At 42.9% G+C, this 26,634-nt stretch overlaps 1 protein-coding gene across 2 annotated transcripts in view; it reads right to left on the bottom strand.

Annotated features, from left to right (window-relative positions):
• CNTNAP5 (contactin associated protein family member 5) overlaps window positions 1-26,634 on the bottom strand; it is a 469,403-nt gene that overhangs the window by 384,207 nt on the left and 58,562 nt on the right. For both annotated transcript variants that reach the window (XR_014450796.1, XM_083153658.1), the window contains exon 2: window positions 8,489-8,599. Coding sequence is in view for 1 of the 2 variants with exons in the window: in XM_083153658.1 (XP_083009784.1) it covers window positions 8,489-8,599 (111 nt within the window). In the remaining variant the exon portion in view is untranslated. The remainder of the gene's footprint in view (window positions 1-8,488; window positions 8,600-26,634) is intronic.

Below are 26,634 nucleotides of genomic sequence, written 5' to 3'. Positions count from 1 at the left end.
AAACTTCAACTTTACTGCTGCCCCCACTTCCCACACTATCACCCACTTTCCAGCCTCTCTAGTGAAAGTGTGAAGGTAAAGGCTTAGAAGTTCCACAGCTGCCACCTGTATTGTGTACAACAAGGATTTCTTCCTCATAGACATCTGTAATTTTGAGAAAGGCAGAATACTGTGACCTCCATATCTCAGCATCCTAGGCAGCTGCATAATGTTAGAGACAGCCCTATATGAAATGTAATAATAAGCTTCACATACAGAAGTAACATAAGGAGTAATGGATATTGAGATATCCCTATGCTCAAGTAATTTATTATTGTCAAAATGGATACTATTATATTATTGTCTAAGTATTGAATAAGGTAATTGTTTATTGAGAGGGTTTTATGCTTTGCTCTTCTTGTATTAATTGCCCCTGCCCAGTATAACGAACCACAGATGTCACTCCAGAAGTTCAACCTTTTTATTTTATTTTACAGGGCGCCTAAAGACGAGGAAGTCAGGAATAGTGTTGGCCATAGACCAGTCAGATGCCAACAGTGAGTGGCAGCTACCGATGGCATCCTGTAATGCTGATGGCTGAGTCAGAAGACAGAACACAAATGCATTTTGGCAGGTGCATGTGCTCCTATTGTGCATTTGCAATGCACAAACAAGCGGTAACTTACAATGGGTTGGGATCATTTGGTCTATTGCATTATGGTAGAAAGTCATTAGGTCGAATCCATTAGGTCGACATGCTAAAAGGTCGACATGATTATAGGTCGACATGGGAAAAGGTCGACATGATTCTAGGTCGAAAGGTCATTAGTTCGACAGGTCATTAGTTCGACAAGGTCATTAGTTCGACATTGTCTATGTCGACATTCACAAGGTCGACATGGGGTTTGTCACTGTTTTTTTACCTGAATGTCAACACAGTCGACATGGACACAGTTTAAAGTGCACTGCATCCCCTCGCATCGCTCGCTGCGCTCGCTATGCGTCGGGCACGGTGCCTCGCTACGCTCGGCACACTATTTTATTCTCCCACCACGCCCTAGTGGATGGTAGGGCATGAAATACCGCCTGTCGGCACATGTTGGCTCAAAAAACAGTGAAAAACTCCATGTCGACCTTGTGAATGTCGACATAGACAATGTCGAACTAATGACCTTGTCGAACTAATGACCTGTCGAACTAATGACCTTTCGAACTAGAATCATGTCGACCTTTTCCCATGTCGACCTAGAGTCATGTCAACCTTTTAGCATGTCGACCTAATGGATTCGACCTAATGACTGTCGACCATAATGCAGTAGACCAAATGACCGCATCCCCTTACAATCTATGGTTTTAAGTCACTAGTCGGGAACAGTGACAGACTTTCAGTAAGACGGTAAACTGTTTTAGCTGCTTTTTACATCATTGCATTTTAGTAAATGACCACTGACGTGCCACTGAAGATTGCAAAGAATAAATATGGTATAAGTGGACAAGTGTCAATATACGTGTATTTGTGAGTTTCATTGACAAATACTGTGGAATAAGTACATGGCATGAGAGACTTTATTGTGCAAATCAAAGACCCTTTATTATTTTATTTGCTTTGTGCCATGCCAAATGCAGCGCTGCTGACCTGAGGATGGGGGATATTTAGAAACCAACTGAAACCTCTTTTTTATTTTAATGGAAGTTGCTGATTCATTTCATTGTGTTTACCCATCTGTTCGCTTTCCTAAGGCTCCGAATGTTCTACATTGTCAGACATATGATTATGTAAATGTACAAAAACAAAAATAGGACAATGCTTTCAAAATACATAAAAGCAACCTCTGTATGCAGGGTAGCTTACAAGGTAGGGGCCTGTGTAGTATCCAAGCACGCCCCCTTCCAGGCAAAAGTGTGTGTTTTGGGTAGAGTGGCATTGTGTCAGAGCCTACTGTGCATGTGTATATTAAAGTAAAATGATGCCAGCACATTTCATCAGCGCCATCTGCATTTTAAGTTTATTCAGTAAGGGAACTGTGTTTAGAGTGGGTTCCAATGCATCAAAAGGACTGCGTACATTGAACGGCCTGGACACATTATTGATATGCCTATATACATGAGAGCAAATCTACATTGATAGGCCCTATCTTAGGTGCCTATTTATGTTTTTGCTGGTGGGTGCTCAAGCCAAAAATATAGGGGAGTGGCTTCATTGGAAAGGGGCGTTGCTACAAAATATTACGCAGCACAGTTGTCTCCAATATTCAAATTATGGCAACAGTGTCAAATACATAAATGCCCCCACAGTGTGGCTACAAAATATTACGCAGCACAGTTGTCTCCAATATTCAAATTATGGCAACAGTGTCAAATAGATAAATGCCCCCACAGTGCAGGTACATAAATGCCCACACAGTACCTGTGCCAGCGACGAGGGAGGGGGAGTGCAGTGGGACACAAGCAAGTGGGCCGCTGCTGAGCGGGTGGGTGCTCATCAATTTCTGTGGGTGCTCGGGCCCTCAAGCACCCACAGAATCAGCACCTATGGGCCCTATATTAAAGTTTGGCGGTCAGTGCAGTCTTTCCTCACAAATCTCCCACAGTGCTGTTGTGTGCATGCGTTGGCTTCAATGCATTTTCAATATGATGATTAGGAGGTAGATTGGTCATTAAAACTGACTCTGGAAATTATTCAGAATTTGTCATATGAAAATTGGTTCCCAATGTCCAGTAGGAGGAGTCATGTCAAAAGGAAGCGGGCTGCCATCTTGCACATTTTAGTAATTGGCTATACAGGTTGAGTATCCCTTATCCAAATATCCCTTATCCAAATTATTCCGAAAACCATAGTCTCCAAAATGTACTGTACTTTTATTTGATATTTTTTGCTAAAAACCTACTGGCTACATCTGTAACTGGCACTAGTGGGCACTAAATATGTGCAAGGACATGTTTGCTTGGCATTTAAATTCTGTACCTGAGATAGTATAAAAACTCTGTTTCATGTTTTAAAACCTTGTTTCATGCACAAATAAAATATATTTGTGTGTATTTCATGTGATTGATGTGCTTATACAACATGAATGCAATATACCGCAAGATACATAATTGAAATATAAAAATATTCCAAAATACAAAATAATCCGTTATCTAAAATTCTTCTGGCCCCGAGCATTTTGGATAAGAGATACTCAACCTGTACCTTCCACCATATTCCAGCAATACTACTTCAGCTCCTCCGCAACACAGTATTTAACTAATTTTTACTTGTAATAAGGAGGTTCCTGACTGTATCTAAATCGCTGGCCATTAAAATATATGTACAGACATGTTGCATAGTGTTAATATACAGTGTTTACAATATATTTGTATACTGCAACAGGTATGCAGCTTGCTTGTGAACCCCAATTTATCTTGCATTTTATGATATTTGCACTTGTTAGGGCTGCAATGTGCATATATGTCACCCATTTTAATTATTCTGAACCCTGTCTCTATCATTCATATGCCAGATTTATATTAGTAATTTAATGGCTAATTTTGATAACTTGGGGTCATGCTCAGAAACTCTTTTTGTATCCACACATTTTTCATCTGAAAGAATACGCACAAAGTAAAAATAACCTCTGTCCACTGTAAGTAGTTATTGTTGGTATATCAAAGACTTTTTTAAGAAAATGTTCGTGATCTGGCCAGACAGGGTTCTCCAAAGGTCAGAGTCAGGCAAAGCATTATATTAATGACATGTGCACATGTCAACATTTAAGGGCTGACAAGCCCTTTTATCAAGACAGTACATGCATTAAAAACAAATGTTGATGATACATTCGTTTTTTATGCATGTACGGTCTTGATAAAAGGGCTTGTCAGCCCTGAAACGTTGATGTATTGTGTACATGTAATCTCATTAATATAAAAATTGTGATTAATTCCGTGGACTGCCACTTCTTCTTCCTTTGTTTCTACAATTATTGTTGAGGGCACACACCAACTGAACTAAGAGAGCAACGTCTGAGTGCCGGTCTATCCCCACCGACCTACTGTACATAAATATATATATATATATATATATATATATATATATAATGTGTCTGACATTAGTCCTGGTGGGTTTTCACAGTAGAGGCCATTTACTGTAGCTATCATTGACATTCAAGCCTTAGGCCAGCTTGCATTCTAGCTGCACAAACATGCACTAGGCTAATTGTACAGCATTAGATTGGTGGCATGTAGGAGATTTTCCCCTCAACTTTATGGTTTAGGCTCACACTGTCCAATATTCCCCATACACTAGCACCCAGGGAGCTTGGATTTCTGGTTTTATAGGCCATTGATGTAGATGGTTGGCATCTTTATTAGTTTCCCTTTCCAGCCAAATCTAAGAAGACTAGTTTTTTCCCTCACCAAATATGGGCGACACCTAGGTATTAGTTAGGTAAAAATACTGTAATGCATCCTGTCTCAGATGCCAAATACTAGTAATGTTCTAGTTACAGACCAAATGGGAAAAGCCACAATATGGTGTGGTTATTACAATCTGTCACTGTTCCTGTGTATGCTGACAATGGACAACTAGAATGTAAAACTGGCTAAGTACACTTCTGTTATGGAGGAGGACTTTCAGCCCAAACTGCATGTTGCTACCCACTGAGAATTGAAATCTACAATCCAGCTGCAGTTCTTAAAACTACATAGTTATATTTCTTGTAAACTATTTAAGGAATGTAAGAAGTGTGTAATCTAAGGGGATAAAACAGACACTAGAACCCAGAAGGTTTCCTTATTTCAAGGAGGGAGTACTGCAAGAAGGGGATCTGAGTTTCAAATCCAAGAGGGTTGTTGCAGTAATCAGTTGTTAATGTAACTGCAGTCTAGGTCACTATAATCCATTTTTCTGGAGAGCCTGAATAACACAGACTTGAAAGCCGTGATAGGAATAAATCACAAGGGAGTGTTATGTATGCATTGTGCAGATAAGCTATTCTACCAGTGCAGCATTATCTGACACTCGAGTGCTACAATACACTATACATTGTGACTGATTACAATGTACCTGACATTATATAATAGGAAATATCATGAACAATAAGGTTCCTTAATGCAATTACATCAGACTGATGCAGCCTGGAATGTCTGTTAGTAATCCTGATAAAAATGTGACTTCTGCATAGATACAGCTGCACGAATATAGATTATATTGTAAATAACCAGCACCATGTTCAACATGACTTTGTATGTAATGCATGCTACAATTGTTACCAGGACTGCCATCAGAAACACAGGACCCAGGACTGATAAAATACAGGGCCCATTTTTCCCTTCTTGAACCCCCGGCTTGCATAGTGAGACCTCCGTTGTTCGCAGCACTGGCCGCACCACTCAACCTCTACATTACTTCATGGGAAATGTGAGCATTGTTCATGACAAATTATACTTTATATATTCCAGTCCCGGGCCCCATTTCTGTCTGAGCTCAGGACTGGAGTCCCCCCAGTCCCTCCCCTGATGGCTTGCCTGATTACCTAACTTCCATGGACAATATTGCATGACTGTATTTCTCAGCATTGAGGACCCAATTAATCCTTACTAGCCTCAAACTTGCAAGGATCCTCCAATATGCTTCACTGTTGCCTGCAGACACTTAGGGGGGAAATTACTAAAGGAAATTTGTAAAATAATAGATGTATTTGTATCCAGAAATACACTTATTTTTGACATTTACTATCCCGAAAATACTACAATTCGTAGTCGTATTGATGTGCTATCAATACGAATATGAATTGCCATATTTTCGGGATAGTAAATGTCAAAAATAAGTGTATTTCTGGATACAAATACACCAATTTTTTTTACAAATTTCGTTTAGTAAATTTCCCCCTTATTATTTACCACTGTCCAGCCCTTCGGCGAACAAACTGCCTTTGTTACAACCAGATAGATCAAATTTTGACTCCTCAGTCCTGAACACCTGCATGCCATTTTGCTGCACCCCAGTTACAATATTTTCATGCATAGATGCCGCTGCAGCTGCCTCTCTACCCAGCTCAGCAGAGCTGGAGTCACCGACTCAGGACTCCAGGTGGGTAAGTAGTCAAGAAATGAGTGTACAATGTGCGCCCTCCTCCCACACATCATTTCCTCAGTGATTACTGGCTGCAATCTGTCACAATGCACAATCAGTTACAGAACTCTGGAGAGGTATGTATGACATTAAATACACGCGTATGTCTGCAATCTGTGGCACAAGCAGTTACAGAACTCTGGAGAGGTATGTATGACATTAAAGACAAGCGTATGTCTGCAATCTGTGGCACAAGCAGTTACAGAACTCTGGAGAGGTATGTATGACATTAAAGACACGCGTATGTCTACAATCTGTGGCACAAGCAGTTACAGAACCCTGGAGAGGTATGTATGACATTAAAGACACGCGTATGTCTACAATCTGTGGCACAAGCAGTTACAGAACCCTGGAGAGGTATGTATGACATTAAAGACACGCGTATGTCTGCAATCTGTCTGTGGCACAAGCAGTTACAGAACTCTGGAGAGGTATGTATGACATTAAAGACACGCGTATGTCTGCAATCTGTCTGTGGCACAATCAGTTACAGAACTCTGGAGAGGTATGTATGACATTAAAGACACGCGTATGTCTGCAATCTGTCTGTGGCACAAGCAGTTACAGATCTCTGGAGAGGTATGTATGACATTAAAGACACGCGTATGTCTGCAATCTGTCTGTGGCACAAGCAGTTACAGATCTCTGGAGAGGTATGTATGACATTAAAGACACGCGTATGTCTGCAATCTGTCTGTGGCACAAGCAGTTACAGAACTCTGGAGAGGTATGTATGACATTAAAGACACGCGTATGTCTGCAATCTGTCTGTGGCACAATCAGTTACAGAACTCTGGAGAGGTATGTATGACATTAAAGACACGCGTATGTCTGCAATCTGTCTGTGGCACAAGCAGTTACAGATCTCTGGAGAGGTACGTATGACATTAATGACACGCGTATGTCTGCAATCTGTCTGTGGCACAAGCAGTTACAGATCTCTGGAGAGGTATGTATGACATTAAAGACACGCGTATGTCTGCAATCTGTCTGTGGCACAAGCAGTTTCAGAACTCTGGAGAGGTACGTATGACATTAATGACACGCGTATGTCTGCAATCTGTCTGTGGCACAAGCAGTTACAGAACTCTGGAGAGGTATGTATGACATTAAGGACACATGTCTGTCTGCAATCTGTCTGTGGCACAAGCAGTTACAGATCTCTGGAGAGGTATGTATGACATTAAAGACACGCGTATGTCTGCAATCTGTCTGTGGCACAAGCAGTTACAGAACTCTGGAGAGGTATGTATGACATTAAAGACACGCGTATGTCTGCAATCTGTCTGTGGCACAAGCAGTTACAGAACTCTGGAGAGGTATGTATGACATTAAAGACACGCGTATGTCTGCAATCTGTCTGTGGCACAAGCAGTTACAGATCTCTGGAGAGGTATGTATGACATTAAAGACACGCGTATGTCTGCAATCTGTCTGTGGCACAAGCAGTTTCAGAACTCTGGAGAGGTACGTATGACATTAATGACACGCGTATGTCTGCAATCTGTCTGTGGCACAAGCAGTTACAGAACTCTGGAGAGGTATGTATGACATTAAGGACACATGTCTGTCTGCAATCTGTCTGTGGCACAAGCAGTTACAGATCTCTGGAGAGGTATGTATGACATTAAAGACACGCGTATGTCTGCAATCTGTCTGTGGCACAAGCAGTTACAGAACTCTGGAGAGGTATGTATGACATTAAAGACACGCGTATGTCTGCAATCTGTCTGTGGCACAAGCAGTTACAGAACTCTGGAGAGGTATGTATGACATTAAAGACACGCGTATGTCTGCAATCTGTCTGTGGCACAAGCAGTTACAGAACTCTGGAGAGGTATGTATGACATTAAAGACACGCGTATGTCTGCAATCTGTCTGTGGCACAAGCAGTTTCAGAACTCTGGAGAGGTATGTATGACATTAAAGACACGCGTATGTCTGCAATCTGTCTGTGGCACAAGCAGTTTCAGAACTCTGGAGAGGTACGTATGACATTAATGACACGCGTATGTCTGCAATCTGTCTGTGGCACAAGCAGTTGCAGAACTCTGGAGAGGTAAGTAAGCACCGCTTGGAATATGATCGCCTAGTAGTGTATTAGTCCACATTTCCCACTTAAAAATATACCTTAAAATAAGCTTAATTTGCCCTGGAAAGTAGATTTGTATACAAGTTCATTGTATAGCAAATTCAATTTGTCATTAACAAAAGGTTTGTTTTTGTTCTTAAGAAGCAAAATAGAAATTCTTGAAATTACAACTTATATTAGCTTGCTCTAAGATTAAAAAAAAAATTATAATATATGTTTGTACAAATTTTTCCTGAAATTCAGTTATGATGAGACCATTATTAGCCACTCACTAGGATGGTGACAGACACCACAGACAGGATTCTTACCGTGTTGACTGTTAATCTTCGCATTGCTGTGACTGGAACCAGTGTAAAGTTCTGAGGAGCTGTCAAATGCCGACACTGGGAGCATGGATACCAGCGGATCATCACAATTATCTGTAATAGATTGACAGGACAGAAAGATTGTCACAAACTAACATAAACCAAAAGGAAGATTATGTTATACAAGATGTTAACATTGTTCAGTTTATAGTTATACCATATATATATATCGCATTGCTTCACTTCATTTCTTTAGAAATAATTGGAGCCTTCTAATCACTTACTGGTGAGGCAGACGGTCACATCAAGCATGAATAATACATTGGATAATGAATCAATTACAGTAAGTGCAATTGTCACCTAGTAATAGTGGGGGTCTAGCCACTTTATGACTATTATATTCTCTATTCTCCCCCACTTTATATAGTGTGGGGAGCGCAGCGAGCCACCGAGCTCAAAGCGTGGCGAGCCCCGCGAGGGGACGCGCATAACTTCACAGGTATACGCGTCCCATCGCCACTCTTCGGACTCGGTGGCTCGCTGCGCTCGCCACACTATATAAAATCAACTCCACACCGACGTGGATAGTGGGGGTATGAAAAGGTCGGAGGACGCGTACCGCCGCCCCTCGCGGGCTCGCTGCGGACGCCCAGTAAAATGCTGGGCGTCCCTGTTGGAATGCAGATGGACACCTGCCTGTCGGGGGTGGGCGGCTGACATCACAGGACGTCAGCCGCCCACCCAGTTCTCGAACCAGGATGCCGCAAGTCTAAGTCAGCCCAGACTGACTTAGATTTACGTGGACTGTAATCATTCAATGGTCGGCGAAAGAATTATTAGTGGTGTATTTAATGTCATGAAAACCTCTGTGTTCCTCATCAATTTTATTTCTTTGATGCAAACCATGTCCCCTAGTAATCTACACTGTCGCTAGGTCGACACTATTAAGGTCGACATGCATTGGGTTTACCACTAAAGGTCCACAGGGCTTAGGTTGACACATGAAAAAGGTTGACATGGCTAAGGTCAACAGGGTCAAACTGTCGACACAAGTGTTTAGATCAACAATGGGAAGGCCATGGGAGGGGGTGTGGTGCACTTTTTCGGTGTCCAAGTCGACTTTGTCAACATTCGGGACAAAAAAGTTACGGTACTTGTTTCCTAGCACGGCGCCCACGATTTTGATTGTATTGATCGGGTCGGAAAAATCGCGTCGATCGCATCGCATGCGATGCGATCGACCCGATTTTTACATTAGAATCAATGTAAAATTGTCCCTGAGACCCGATTTTACATTGATTTCAATGTAAAAAGCCCCCAAACCCCCCATTTTAATAGCAAACCCCCCCTGATGGTTGAAATGGCCCCCCATTGTTAACGCCACCCCACTATTGACGCCAACCCGAAGCGTGGCGAGCGCGGAGTTGACTTTATATAGTGTGGCGAGCGCAGCCAGCCACCGAGCTCGAAGCGTGGCGAGCGCAGCGTGCCCCGCGAGGGGACGCGCATAACTTCACAGGTATACGCGTCCCCTCGCCACGCTTCGGGCTCGGTGGCTCGCTGCGCTCGCCACACTATATAAAATCAACTCCACACCGACATGGATAGTGGGGGTATGAAAAGGTCAGAGGACGCGTACCGCCGCCCCTCGCGGGCTCGCTGCGCTCGCCATGCTTCGGGTTGGTGTCAATAGTGGGGTGGCGTTAACAATGGGGGGGGGGGCATTAACCATACTTTCTAACCATATACAATGATAAATTGGCCATATTGGCCCATTTCCCATTGTTCCCTATGTAAAATCGGGTTGATCACGTCGGTCGCATCGCGGCCCATTATAATGGGCCGCGATGGACCCGATCAACGAGATTTTGTGTTTCACCGGCAAATACACTGGTGATTGACATAAAATCTGGTTGATCGCGTCGATCGCATGCCTTAAGTACCTTAAACTTAAGGCATGCGATCAACCTGACGGGCGCCGTGCTAGGAAACAAGTACCAAAGTTACAAACTCATGTCGACATTTGACTGTCCATTTTCCCATTGTCAACCTAATGCTTGTGTCGTCATTTTGACCCTGTTGCTTTGTGCAAGGGTAAGAAAAAGCTCATTTAAGTTTCCTTGTAGAAGAATGGTGAGGCTCTGTGCGGGATATGCATTGAACGGTAAGGCAAAACAAATCCAGAAAATCCTATTTAAAATGGAGTAATTGTAGTTTCCATAGCTATGGAAAATCACTAATGTCAAGTAAATAGCACTGGAGAGTGTATATAATGCATACGTATTCATCTTTTATGTATTAATTATTCATTTGACAATTAAAGTTGCACTAGACTAATACGTGAGTGTTGCCTCTTAACAGCTGCAAAGTCATAAAATGGTTTTGGACAAGAGCTGGTTGCAGGAAGCACTTTCATTGTTAGGATATAGATTCACCAAGAACCTTATTAGCATTCGCTGGACACAGTGAGGAAACTGATCTGTACTGTATCTACAATAACTGCACATGCTGCATGTCTGGGACTGCTGCAAACATCAACTGTAGGGGGCAGCAGTTGCATACAGTATAAGTCATGAGAATGAGCCACAGGCTCTGATTATCAAGGGGCAGACTCTCCTGGATGGCTTTATATTAGCAGCTAATCACTTATCTAACTCTAGCACAGCCACATACTCTATCATTTGCAGAATAGTTTAATCATAATGATAATGAATCATACTCTGATTTTTAATGAGTACTGTCCTCATCATCCAACATACAGTATCTAGTACGAAGTGTAAATTGAAATGTAATAATATTTAGTACAGAGCTTCGGTTATTAAAAGTACAGTAAATACTATTGCCATATATATATAGTATATATTACAAGAGCAGGGTTGCTTCTCTTTTAATCTGATACAACAGGGGTTTGAGCTCTTTAATTTTCAGATTAACTAAATTGCAAACTTTAATTATATTTCATTCCGTTTGCTCATTAAATGTCATTAAAAATAAACATTGAATGCACATTTTCATGTGTTTCATGTTACTTAACATGGCGACACAGTGGTGAGCATTGCTGAATCACAGATTTGGGATATTTGAATCGATTCTAAGCAGAGTACCATATGTGTGGAGTTTATATGTTCTCCCATGTTTGTATGGGTTTCTTGGCGTATGGAGTTCTCCATTATCTTACCACAGTGTAAAGGTTAAACTTGCAGAGTGGCATTAGTATTGTGGTAGATAAAACAAGTAGGGACTGGGCTTCCTCTGAGTATATGTACAAAATTGTGGGTTTATAAAATGCAGATGTTGGCCAGCCAATCCAATTCTACTTATCATCTATCTAGCACGTTCTAGGTAGCGAAGTGCTATGAGCACTCACTGAGCAGCAAATAGCTGAGCATTTTGCCATTTGTCCACTAACACATAGCACTATTCCTGTAACGGGCACCTTGTGCTTCACACTTCCCCTTAAAAAGCACTCACACAGAATTTGGGTAGGGGAGCATGTTACAGACACTCCAAGCAGCAGCAGATGTAGCGTATATAACCATACAGAGCAAGCGCAGTTAGCCAGAGGAGAGCAGTGCAGATGCGACTGGTACCACCCTCAGTCACTGGTTGTTACTGCACCGCCAGTACCCCTCTCCTGATGGCTCTGAATGCCAGCACCTCAGGATCACTATTGTCACAATATACAACACACATGTTAAAGTTGGATGCCAGATGACCTCCTGACAGTTGGGATTCCAACAGTCAGTATACCCACATTGGAATTCTGACTGACGGGATCCTGACAGGGGCTATTCTCCCGTGTGGGGGTCCACGACCCCCATAGAGTGAGAATAGAACCTGTGGCAAGGGCAGCAAGCCCACAAGGGGATTCTTTGAGCACACACCCCTGTCGGAGTAACGGGGGCCTGGATTCCAATGTCAGTATACTGACCGTTGGCACAGCATAACACATCCGTAAAGACACACCCTATCTGCTGCACAGCAGCATTGTCACATAGGGCCTTATTCTAGTTCACTCTTTCTGACAAATTCCTTCTTAGATGGGCAAAACCATGTGCACTGCAGGTGGGGCAGAAAGAGTTAGATTTGGGTGGGGTTTTACTTCAAAGTGAGATCTATATTGCAGTGTAAAAATAAAGCAGCCAGTATTTACCATGCACAGAAACAAAATAACTCACCCAAATCTAATCTTCTCTGCACATTTTACATCTGCCCCCCTGCAGTGCACATGGTTTTGTCCATCTAAGAAGGATTTTGTCAGAAAGAGTGAACTAGAATAACCCCCATAATGCTTTGCTCTTTTAGGAGTCCAGTATATTTGTATTGCAAGTAATTTCTCCAGTTTACAAATGGAAACCGTCTCATCATCTATATATGTCTAGTGTCTGATTGTGTGTTTCCGAAACACTGCCATCTGTTGGCAGGTAGTGAAACTCTTTCTCTCTCACACATGCACAAACACAGAGGCAATCACAAGGTTGCAAATTAGCCTTCTAAGCATTTTCTTCGAGCGGGCTTACTAGTTTTTTTATAATGTTTTGGGGGTTATTAATTATCTTAACAATTTGGATATATTTTTCATGTTACATTTTTAATTTGTCAGATTGTGACAGCGTGATAACAAATGGTTTCTCTATGTACTCTTTGCTGTTAAATTAACCCTTTTATTTTAGTCTCTGCCTTTATAATGCCAGTGTCACAACAGACTTTGAAAAGAAAATTATAATATCAAGAGATTCATATTTGTAAATCCCACAGGGGGTAATTTGCAACATACAAAACCATTGGATACAAATGTAAACCCTCCTGGTGAAAGGATTGCAGGTTTGTAGCTGCTGAGGATTGGGTCCCATCTGTATACCGTGTAATAGGTCACAGCACTTTCTAGTTCCATGTCTGCAGAGAAATGTAATTCTAGGGACGCTAAGCTCAGTGTGATCAAACTTCAATTCACTGGTTACCAACACTGATGCTTGTATTGGGTTATATTCAGAACATGGCTTACAGCATGATTTATTTATTTATTAACAGTTTCTTATATAGCGCAGCATATTGCGTTGCACTTTACAACAGGAGACAGTGATACAACAAACAGGGTATTTACAGACAGTCAAAAGGTAGGAGGGTCCTGCTCGCAAGTTTACAATCTATAGGGATGAAAGACATTTTTATTTCTGCAAACAATCCCAAAACATTATTACAATTGATTTACTGTATATACCATGGGTCTTCAACCTGTTACCCTCCAGATGTGAAACTACATGTTCCAACATGCATTGCCACATTTTTTCCTAAAAGAGCATGCCAAAACTGTCAGGGCATGATGGGACATGTAGTTCCACAACATCTGGAGGGCCACAGGTTGAAGACCTGTGGTATATACAGTAGCACTCACATATGCTGCAGCGTTTTACAGAGAATATATGCCCTTTCACATGAGTCCCTGCCCCACTGGAGCTTACAGTTAATGGAACTAATTCTGGTTGGGAAATGTAATGTATGCTAACCTGTTCGCAGCAGGTTCGCATATACATTCCATAGCAATGAAAATAACACCTCCTGCCTTCATACCACCTCCTGCCTGCCTACCCCCTCCTGCCTGCGTACCACCTCCTGCCTTCATACCACCTCCTCCCTGCCTACCACCTCCTGTCTGCGTACCACCTCCTGTCTGTGTAGCACCTCCTGTCTGTGTACCACCTCCTGTCTTCATACCACCTCCTCCCTGCCTACCACCTCCTGCCTGCGTACCACCTCCTGTCTGTGTACCACCTCCTGCCTGCGTACCACCTCCTGTCTGCGTACCACCTCCTGTCTGCGTACCACCTCATGCCTTCATACCACCTCCTGCCTTCATACCACCTCCTGCCTGCCTACCACCTCCTGTCTGCGTACCACCTCCTGTCTGTGTACCACCTCCTGCCTGCGTACCACCTCCTGTCTGTGTACCACCTCCTGTCTGCGTACCACCTCCTGCCTTCATACCACCTCCTGTCTTCATACCACCTCCTCCCTGCCTACCACCTCCTGCCTGCGTACCACCTCCTGTCTGTGTACCACCTCCTGCCTGCGTACCACCTCCTGTCTGCGTACCACCTCCTGTCTGCGTACCACCTCATGCCTTCATACCACCTCCTGCCTTCATACCACCTCCTGCCTGCCTACCACCTCCTGTCTGCGTACCACCTCCTGTCTGTGTACCACCTCCTGCCTGCGTACCACCTCCTGTCTGTGTACCACCTCCTGTCTGCGTACCACCTCCTGCCTTCATACCACCTCCTGCCTTCATACCACCTTCTCCCTGCCTACCACCTCCTGTCTGCGTACCACCTCCTGTCTGTGTAGCACCTCCTGTCTGTGTACCACCTCCTGCCTGCATACCACCTCCTGTCTGTGTACCACCTCCTGTCTGCGTACCACCTCCTGCCTTCATACCACCTCCTGCCTTCATACCACCTCCTCCCTGCCTACCACCTCCTGTCTGCGTACCACCTCCTGTCTGTGTAGCACCTCCTGTCTGCGTAGCACCTCCTGTCTGTGTACTACCTCCTGCCTGCGTACCACCTCCTGTCTGCCTGCAATTGCAATTGCTTAAAACTAGAGATGTGTAGTTTGGATTTACTTGCGTTTTTTTTGCCAAAATGAGCGCAAGTTTGTATTTTTCTAATTGTCTATCAGCTGTCATATGGGTAATATGGGTAAAACCGAACTCGCACATCTTTACTAATATCTGTGCTTTGATCTTCAGCCTAAGTATGCCTGACCTTACACAGACTTGCTTTCATAGGATTCATTGCACTGCAGGCACTGCCTCAGGCGATGGAAATTTCTGCACTGTGTTTGTTGGACCCGATCTGGACATGCACAGAACAGTTTTCGAACCTGAATTAGCCCCTGTGTTTCAGACCACATGTACCACACACATAAACATGTGTTATCCAAAAGTTTTCATTTGCATATTCTTAAGGAATTTGCATATATCTTGTTACAATTTTTTTTTTTCAAATCAGTGTTACATTTATCACAATATTGCCTATTTCTCCTATGAATCTTGGGGTGAATTTTGGGGTTATTTATTGTTGATCAATGTTTAGAAATATCAGCTTACGGTGGCTGACTGCACCTTTCCTCTACATTCCCACTGGTAGCACTGATCACACAGTGAGACAATGCACTACATAGGGACACAGGGAAGAATCTGTTTCAGAGGTATATTTAGATACAGTGCTTCTGGCGACTGTTCGAGCTTCTTCTGCCAATATCCCAACAGATCATAAATCAGGGGGATGTACTCTAGGGCAATTCAAGGAGGCTTCCCTTTTTCTGTCTGTAAATTGCAGCGTTGAGTTAATTGTTATCCTCCTGAGGAGCAACTGCTGTATTAGTCCCATCAAAATACATGGGGTTTTTTTCAGCATTTTTTTCAGCATTGGTGTTAATAGATTTTCAATTTCCTGGGAAGTGAGGTTTGCTGACTTATTATTGTAAATATAATAAACAAATAACTGAGATTGTTGCAGAAGACAATTTCCCACAAAACTAACAGTGCGATAAATTGCATCTGAAATGCTTTATTTTGCATTCGATGTGCATACAATCATGCGATAAATCGCATGCCCCTTGCGACCTAAAATCAGGTGATGGAGGGCTGGGCCAGTAAAATGCGGCCAGCATAATGGTGGGCACGGAGTGTCCAACATAATAATACATTGATGAGCAGTATGGGGCTATAATATTGCATTGGTGGCCAGTATAATATTGCATTGGTGATCAGTGGGGTAGCCTGCATACCTTGTTTTAAGACGCAGAGCTGTGTGTGTCCTCGTTCCAGGAAATGAGCTCAAAACATCACAGATGGTATATTACATTGCGATAAATCGCATGTATTTAAAAACTACATGCGATCACACATGCAATGCGATAAATATTACTGTATGCGCAGAACTTCATATCTTGAGATGAGAGATTCGACCAGCGTGATCGCGCATTGCATCTACATGGAAAGGCTGCCTTTATCTGACCAAGTAGATGATTTAGTGACCACCAATATTTGGTTTATTTCAGAATTTTGTCCTTTTTTTAAGCCATTCTCTCCATTATTGCAGCAAAGGTCAAATGAGATTTGACAACAAAGACAACAAACAGCTTCTCAGCATCATTTCCAATCAGTGATCACACAGAGTATTTTGTCTTTCAATGTTAATTAATTCTCGGAACGCCTTGCTACAATGACTGTCATGCCAAATGTAGCCTGCTCACAGCATCCTTTTAATATATCGTAATGTTTAACAACAGGTAACATTTTCCATTACAACTCAGTGGGATTATCTCATGGTAAGCCACGATGGGTGACTTCAGACCACAACACTCATAATGCATTATTTGCAGAGACATTATCTGTGCTATAACATCCTGTCTGAGCACAGTGGAGGAGCTGTGAGGCGCTCAGAGGTGTCCAGAGTCAGGAAGAAATTAAGTCCTATGGTCATTTACATTCTCTCAAACAACAGCCAGGTTTGGCACAGTATCCAAAGTCTTCATTAGTGATTGGCTTTAGGCTGTGCAATCATTTTACTGCTCAGAAAGGTTAGAGGCAGGATGCTAGTGTGTCCCGGAGCTGACATTCTCTTCTAATTCTACAGGCAGGAGGTAGGGAGGCCTAATATCTTCATAATGTTGCCAGGGACAAATAGTAGCTTGTAGCAAGACAGAAGTGTACAGTAATTATAGTTGGTATTAAATGGCTCTACTACCTCCAAGTCTGTCTGTTGTTACCCAGTTTGTTTTATCACTGTCTACTATTGTAAAGCGCAACGGAATCTGCTGCGCTATATAAGAAGCTGTAAATGAATAAATAAATAAATAAATGTAATATAACCTGATACACAGACAAGGCAGAAATGAAAGAAGGTGAAATTATTGGTGTCTGTGGAATGTGCTGACTTGTAAATGTATCTCATTCTTCTCTATAGGCTTTTTTGGTACTTGTTTAGTTTCACGGCGGCACTTCCCAGCGGATCGCATCTTATGCAGATCTCATGCAAATCGCTTGTAAATCGTATGCAATTTGCGATGCGATTTCGAACATCCCCACTATCCACATCAGCCCGAAGCATGGCGAGCGCAGCAAGCCCCGCAAGGGGACGCGTCCTAATGACCTGTTCACACCCCACTATCCACGTCGGCGTGGAGTTGATTTTCTGAAGTGTGGCGAGCGGACGCGGAAAATGAGCCCGAAGCCCGGCGAGCGCAGCAAGCCCCGCAAGGGAACACGGATTAATTGATGTGTTTTCCGCATCCCCTAAATAAGCTTTGTGCTCATTTTCCGTGTCACCTCCCTGCGCTCGCCATTCTTCGGGCTCGGTGGCTCGCTGCGCTCGCCACACTTTGTAAGATCAAGTCCACGCCGATATGGATAGTGGGGTTATGAACAGGTCGGGGGGATGCGTACAAGTCCCCTCACTCGACTCACTGTGCTCGCCACGCTTCGGGCTGACGTGAATAGTGGGGGTGTACTAATTTGCATTACAGATCGAATTGTATGCAAATTGCATGCAAATCATATGCATTCGATTTGCATGTGATCCGCTGGGAAGTGTCGACATGAAACTAAACAAGTTTCGCTTTTTTTTACATTTTCTGTCTATGTCTGTACTAAATTGTATAAATAGCTGTCACAGTCTTGGGTACCAGAGCATTGTGAGAAGGTGGGTAGTCTACATTTAAAGCCAGTGTCAGACTGGGGAGGTGAATAGCAGCAATGTACTGTATAGAATACACCCTAATCATGTGCAGTATAATGTAACATCTTTATAATAATGAAATTGCACAGGAACCTGTTCCCTAGAGGAAGGAGTGGGCAATCAGGCAGTACGGCCCACCAGGGGTTTCCCTACACCCCTGTTGGCTAGTCCAGCACTGTTTAAAGAGGAGATGTAAGTACAAAATGTGAATTTAGGTGAATTTTATTTCTCATGGTCTTAGTCCTTTAGGTGCATTTTGGGTGCCATGTGCTTTTTACTACGGAGTGGCTTCGGTCTGGCTACTCTACCACACAGGCTTGATTGGTGGATTGCTGATTGATGGTTGTCCTTTTGGAAGGTTCTCCTCTGAGTAATACTGTAGCTCTGACAGAGTGACCATCGGGTTCATGTACATCTCCCTGACTAGGGCCCTTCTCCCCCGATCATTCAGTTTAGACAGCCAGCCATCTCTAGGAAGAGTTCTGGTGGTTCTGAACTTCTTCCATTTACAGATGATGGAGGCCACAGAGCTCATTGGGACCTTCAAAGCAGCAGATATTTTTCTGTACCTTTCCCGAGATTTGTGCCTCGAGACAATCCTGCCTGGGCTGTCTACAGACAATTCCTTTGACTTATTGCTTGTTTTGTGCTCTGACATGCACAGTCAAGTTTGGAACCATAGACATGTCCAATCAACTGAATTTATCACAGGTAGACTCCAATTAATCTGTAGGAACACCTCAAGGATGATCAATAGGAACAGGATGTCCCTGAGCTCAATTTTGAGCTTCATGGCAAACTCTGTGAATACTTATGTACATGTGATTTATTGTTTTTTTTATTTTTTAATAAATTTGTATAAATCTCCCAAAAACTTTTTTCACTGGGTCATTTATTGGGTATTGTGTGACAAATTCTAAAGGGGTAAAAAGGAATTTATCTCATTTTGGAATAAGGCTGTAACATAACAAAATGTGGAAAAATTGAAGCAATACTTGTCCACAGATCCGTCAAATAATTCACATTATTTTGAGCTATATTTTTTATTACACCCTAGAATGCAGTTTAGCTATTCTCAGAGATTGCCTGAAACAGTTTATCCAATTGGAATGACTCTGGCTACATCGTTACCTGGTGACACAGGGCAGCCTGGGAGCAGTGATTAACAAAGTAGGCTATTCAGGTTTAACTCTGAGCAGTGGAGTCTGTTATATTGCCAATGCTCCATTATTTAGACTATCAATGTCTTTCTTGTACAACTGGTTAGTAATAAGATCATGGAATATCTGTATTTTCCTGTTTCCAGTTAAGCTTCATGAATATGACAACTCTGAGGATCACTTTCTGCACAATTCTGACACCTTTTCTGCCAGTTCCTTTGGTTTGAGCCATTTTATCTTATTTCTGTCTTAAGTGAATCCTAATGTGAAGATATATTTGGAAATGAAAGAGACATTTTGGGAGGTGACAGGAAGATCACATCTTATTAGTGTCTATTTGAGGAAAACATGTCAGATAGCTTTAGGGTAGAGCGGATTATGCTTGGACACATCACTGAGAAGGTGAAGGAGCAGGGTTATTAGAAGAGGGTGTTATGCCAGTAACATAAATGTAGTGACATATCCATTCATTTCAGTTCATATCTCCCAATTGATAAGTTGATCTGAAATATTGTTACTCTTTTTATGCTGCTATAGCCTGATAGAAACAGTTTTCTATAATAAGCTTCTCTGCAGAAGTAAGGCTGAATACCCACAAGAACACATATCAGAGAAACCATGGGGTAAATTTACTGATATTGGAGTTCTACTGAAGAGGGGATAATGCCCATGGCAACCAATCAAATTCTTATTATTTATGTAGCACCCTTTAGAAGATAATAGAATCTGATTGGTAGCCTATGGACAACATCCCATCTTCAATAGAACTCCCATCTTAGCAAAAATAACCATGTGTCAAACACAAAGACACTTTCCATATGCATATCTCCCAACATGACCCATTCCACAAGTAACAAAATGCTCTGTTCCTGGACTTCCCTCTTAAGTTATGATTGTTGAAACACCTTTCTTATTAATAGCTCAACACAGGTGACAACAATCGGTACTTGTGTACTATCACGGCGCCCATCGCATCGCAGACCATATCGCATGCGATGCGATGCGACATCGGCCGATGTTGTACAATGGCATACAATTTTAAAATTGTATGCCATTGTATATGGCATACAATGCCATACAATTCGATGGGATGCGATTATAAATTGTATAAGCACCATAATGGGTGCTTACAATACTTAAATGCACCCCCACGCCACTCCCCCCCCCCCAGTATAAACGTGAACCCGAAGCGTGGCGAGTGCAGCGAGCCCGCGGGGGGCGGTGGTACGCATCCTACGACCTTTTCATACCCCCACTATCCACGTCGGCAAGGAGTTTATATTATAAAGTGTGGCGAGTACAGCGAGCCACCGAGCCCGAAGCGTGGCGAGCCCCGCGAGGGGACGCAGATTACTTCACAGGTATCCGCGTCCCCTTGCAGGCTTCACAGGTATCCGCGTCCCCTCGCGGGGCTCGCTGCACTCTCCATGCTTCGGGCTCGGTGGCTCGCTGTGCTCGCCACACTTTATAAAATCAACTCCACGCCAACGTGGATAGTGGGGGTATGAAAAGGTCATAGGACGCGTACCGCCGCCCCTCGCGGGCTCGCTGCGCTCACCACGCTTCGGGTTCACGTTTGTACTGGGGGGGGTGGCGTGGGGGTGCATTTAAGCATTGTAAGCACCCATTAGGGTGCTTAAAAGCACACATTAGGGTGCTTATACAATTTAATATCGTATATGCGTTAGAATCGCATCGCATGCCATCGGGTGTATGGCATGCGATGCGATTAAAAAATCGGGCGACTAATTATCGGGGCGCCGTGCTAGTACACAAGTACCCAACAATCATATATTAAGAGGAAGTTCAACTAGAGAACATTTTGTCCCTCCTGGAATGGGTCATGTTGGGAGGTATGATATGGTTGTTCACTAAAGGTTTTTTTTTTTTGGTGTGTGAGGTAATTGAAGGGTTAAATACAATGGCTGGTGCTGCAATGTCTGATGTCTGGCACAACCTACAAAATATAATTTAACATTTGCTTATACAATACTAGAAAACAAACATTCATTGCTACACTGTTATATAAATATAGCAAGTCAGTCATTTTTCTTTGGATCACTGATGGAGCACATTGTCTATAGCAGTGGTTCTCAAACTCGGTCCTCGTGACCCCACACAGTTTACATTTTCCCGGTCACTCGGCGGGTGCACAGGTGCATTCATTACTCACTGATACATTTGAAAAGATCCACAGGTGGAGCTAATTATTTCCCTTTGATTCTGTGAGGAGATCTGCAAAACATGCACTGTGTAGCGTCCTGAGGACCAGGTTTGAGAACCTGTGGTCTAAAGAATTTGTGGGTGTGGGTGAGGGGATAAGGGAAGTGTGGCTAAATCTGTTAAGAGGGTTTGGCTAAGCACTCACTGTGAACATAGAAGTACAGGTGTGGGAAAAAATAGTTTTGGGCAGCTCTTGCATTGCTCTGTGAAATCTGTGATGCAGAAACGCTGTCCATGCTGTCCTGCTGCAAATACCTACCACAACTTGTTTTAGATATGGGCTTCTAGCTAATAAAAGGATTTTATAGTTGCTGAAAGGGAAAAAAAGCCTCTGGTCTCCTCATAGAACCAATACGTGCCATATTGATATTCACACTGCTAAACAGAACAGACAGCGGTACACTGGCTATCATATAACACAATATCTGTAGCTGCCATACCAAGCAAATGGCATCCCTATGCCTACCACACAGCATCCCTATAACTGCCATAACTTTACCTTACTCAATGCAGAGAGGAGTCAAATTTGTCATACACCCCTGGTGGCTCCTGATAGTTTAAAACACCTTTTCATCCCTGGATGGTCCCTCTCTCTGGCACTCCACCAATGCACTTACTGGTTTTTAGTGGCCCTGGGACAAAAGTTTAACAATTTTGAATTTTAATCCACATTTGTTGCAACAAAAGGAACAGTTAATACTAGATATAGGCAGAAACACCAAAGTCCAACAATAATGACTGCAGCTCCTCACTCATGTATGTACGAGCACCTTTGGGTCCAAGTAGGTGAAAGTAATCTAGGTAAAAGAGGATGAAAGAGGGCGCTTCATGGTGTATTAAAAGATGGCTTTTATTGGATCAAACATAAATAAAAAGATCCACGATACAAAGAAATAGTTGCTCGTACCGAACATACAAACTCTGTGGGCTGGCTACCACAAGATATAAACATATGTACCAGGCAATCAGCTCCTGAGTCAAAAGTGGCCGTTCCAAAGTGCCCGAGGTCGTACAGCTGACAAGTGCTGGCGTGCGCTGCAGGGTAGGGATGGCCATCGACCATCGATGATTTGAAATCATTGATGGTTCATGGCTGTTGTCGAAAAGTTTCAGCTGTTCGCCGAATTATATGCGAATCCTACTACTAACAAGTTCAGAAAGACCCAAACATCAATCCTCCATTGTGAGAGAAGGTTCCAAAATAATAGTGCTCTCCAGAAATCCTAAAGGACTAACTACCAAAATAAACGTCTGGTTTGGGACTAACCCCTTCAATGAGAATTTTTTCAGTTGCGAACCCCTGATGAAGTCCCTTGCAGGGACGAAACGCGTTGGAAACATTGTGTTTTGCTACTCTGAGAACTGTGAATTGCACCATTGAAGTTTTATGATCTGAAACAACCACAACTGCTGTGTGGCAAAAGAGACATTTTAATAAATATTGATACACTTTGGACTTTACGTTTTACTTTGAAATCTGTTAAAAGGCTGTATAGACCCAGTTACTAAGGGTCTCAACAAGGGCGCCAACTTACTATTGTTGTCCATATATATATATATATATATATATATATATATATATATATATATATATATATATATATTATATTTTATATTTTAAAATCTAATCATTCATACACTAGCACAAATTTAATTACATATTTTATGTCTTATATGCACTGAAACTGCTTTAAATGTAAATGCATAGTTCAGTAATGGATGCTAACCATTAGGGCAAACTGAGTTTAACGTAAATGTGAGCATACCATACAGGTTGTGTTTTGAAGTACATTCCATTTTTTAAACCAGCCATAAGCTGTTGAATACAAATATTTTATAAATTAAATTTTCTTGCCAAATGCCAAATTCTCTTAGGGGTCCTTACTGGGAGTTGTAGTCCCAAGAGTGGTTGACAACTGTATCAAAAATACCGAAGAAGAAAAAATAAGAAAAAAAGAATAAACATTTTTAAGTTTGTATTTTATTTATTAAACTAGAATTTAAATGTGAGATAGATGTGTTCTCATTTCTGTGATTGAGCATTTAACTAATGAATAAAACTCCAGAACAGACAAAAGGACAGACACAGTGAATACTAAACAGAGGCTGCATTGTTTCTAAGAGATAATTACATCTGAGAAACAAGATACACTGTTAATTTTCTAGTCACACTTCATGTCATAGCAGTAAGACATGAAAGCAAGTCATAGGTATGAATAATAAAATGTTTTATACGTATATAGAAATGCGTTGAAAACACAGAAAATTAGATTTCACAGTTTCAGCTGTAGTACCCCTGGGGTTATATTAAACCTCCCTGCCAGGACCCCATAGACAGGGAGGCTATGCCCCACCCCTCAAAGTGCCAGCATCATCAGCCTACCTCCACAGCCCTGCACATGCTACTCTGCCTGCACCTGATGTGTGGGGTATGGAGGGATAGTGATTGCACTGATCGTACCCTGCTCTGGATCTGACACTCATGACACAAATCATCTTTTATTATTTATTTCATTGTTCTTGTAGGGGACATGGCCACACCTGTGTAATTAGACCAAATCTCCTACAGTGCCCAAGACTAACACCGCTGGTTGCACAGGCTGAGATGGGTACATAATATATATATAGCAACAGTATGTCATTTTACAGATATAAAATATTCACCTTATGCAGGGCCGGTGCTAGGCAGGCGGGGGGGCCACTCGGTGCTCACCCGTTCCACGGGAGAGTATCTCCACGGGGGGCGGGGGGATGTGCAATGCGGAGGCAGCATGGGGGGTGAGGAGGAGAGTGTCCACTCACCTTCTGCTGCCGGCGGCCATGCTGCTGCCGCCAAGTATCTCCATAGGGGGCAGGGGGAGGATGTGCAATGCGGCGGCAGCACGGGGGAGAGGAGGAGAGTGTCCCACCCACTCTGTTCCCCCTGGACTCCAGCACCCATTCTGCACCCTACACAGGGCAATGCCACCCATTCGCCAGCCCCTTACAGCAGACCTGAGCAGGGTACTCACTCTGCCTTCCAGGGTGGCTTTGCAGAGAGTGGCCGGCTTGTGCTGCTGGATCTGCGGGGAGCTCCAGGGAGCACGGTTCTGGCCAGACTCCGGCTCCTCACTGTGCTGGACGGACGGGGGTGCTGGTGCCCCTGCGGCTGGGTCTGAGCCTGGCTGCAGGCAGGGCTCTCCCTGACCCCCCCATCTGGATGGAGGACTTGGCTGCTCGGGCACAGGCTGGGCTTGGAGCTCAGGCTGGCCGGCCACAGGCAGAGCTGGGAGCGGAGGCTGGCCGGGCAGAGGCTGCGGTTGGCCCCATGCTGCTGCCGCCGAGTATCTCCACGAGGGCGGGGGAGGATGTGCGATGCGGCAAAAGCATGGGGGAAGGAGGAGAGTGTCCGCTCACCTTCTTCGGGCGATGCGGTGGGCGAGGATAACGCCTGCTCCAACTTCCGCCCTCTAGTGGCCGGCACCCTAGGCAAATGCCTAAAGCTGCCTAGTGGTGGTGCCGGCCCTGACCTTATGGTGCATAATAGAAAACTCATCATTAGTGATATAGGGCCAGATGTACTAAGCTTCAAAAAGTGATAAAGTGGAAAGTGATTACCATCCAATCAGCTCAGAAGAAAAATGTCCAGCTCTTTAAAAGAGCATCACTGTGTACTTTTACAATGTATGGCAGAATCAATGTACACAGTTTCTGGACCTAGTGGTCAAAACAGGATTGCTGACCTGTGCACATGGATTGTGCACAATATTCCAACATTGAAGGTGTATCTTTTATCTGAATTGAAAGTTATAACAATACCCATTACTGCACTACCCATAGTGGTAAAAAGTATTGGGTATTTTAAGTCTAGGTCCCAACAATTCTATAAAGCCACAACTGGTACAAGCTTGTGTTCTGTTATCTATGATACATCATTCCACCTAGCAGAAAATAGAGTTCAGACCTCCAGCTACATAGTGCATAATAATAGTGATTGTGATTTGTAGTATAGAAGTTTTTACTGTATTGTACCTTTTAACACAGTTGTGTCATTTATATAGCAACACTCGAGATTGGAATGTTACTTGTTAAACAGATTATATACATCAATTGACTGATAGTTATCTCATTGTGTCTATCATAGCCCCCTTTTGATAATATTGACTTGGACATTGTTGGATAGATTGACTAATGACTATACCAAAGTGCAGGAAATGGTATGACATTGTACATATATACATACATATATATATATATATATATATATATATATATATATATATATATATATATATACATACAGTACAGTATATATTAAAAACAAAGCTTTACAAACTCCCCGATCTGCCACCCTTACTCCTAAACCTGTGGATAACTCCACAGACTTGATCCCATTTGTGCAAACCTACAATGCTGCTGCTCCGAGCATAACCAAAACTGTTAAAAAAACCTCTGGCCCATGGTTACAACGGACCCTGACCTAAAGAGCTTTTCTCATTGTAAAATCCTCCCAAGCTACAAAAGGCAAAATAATCTTAGAGATTACTTGGTGCACAATGATATTTCCCAATTTACTCGACAGCCACAGCCTATTTTCCTGTCCAGGAAATCAGGCTGCTATCGATGTACTAACTGTACCACCTGTAATTAATTAGAGGTAGGCGATAGCTTTCTGGATCCCCATTTGGGGGAACGGTTGCCCATCAAGCACATATTGACGTGCAATACTTCGCACGTAATCTACATCATATGAAGCCCGTGCGGCCTGATTTACGTGGGTAAAACCATCTGTTCGTTCAAAATACGGATGGCAGGCCACCACTCCCTTATAAGAGCCTCACTGGAAGGCAGAATAGGGGCTATTGAACAACCGGTGCCACAACATTTTCGTGAACACAAACATGGATTAGCAACACTAAGATAAAAAATGATAGATCACATCCCTAAAAGTTTAAGGGGTGGAGATCTAGATAAACGCTTGCTACAACGGGAGACCTGGTGGATCCATAAATTGAACACGGTCCACCCTGCTGGTCTGAATGAA

This window comes from Crinia signifera, chromosome 7 (assembly GCF_055691185.1).
Source record: "Crinia signifera chromosome 7, ASM5569118v1, whole genome shotgun sequence".
In the NCBI taxonomy this organism is placed as follows: domain Eukaryota; kingdom Metazoa; phylum Chordata; class Amphibia; order Anura; family Myobatrachidae; genus Crinia; species Crinia signifera.
This window is presented reverse-complemented; position numbering and strand designations above follow the sequence as displayed.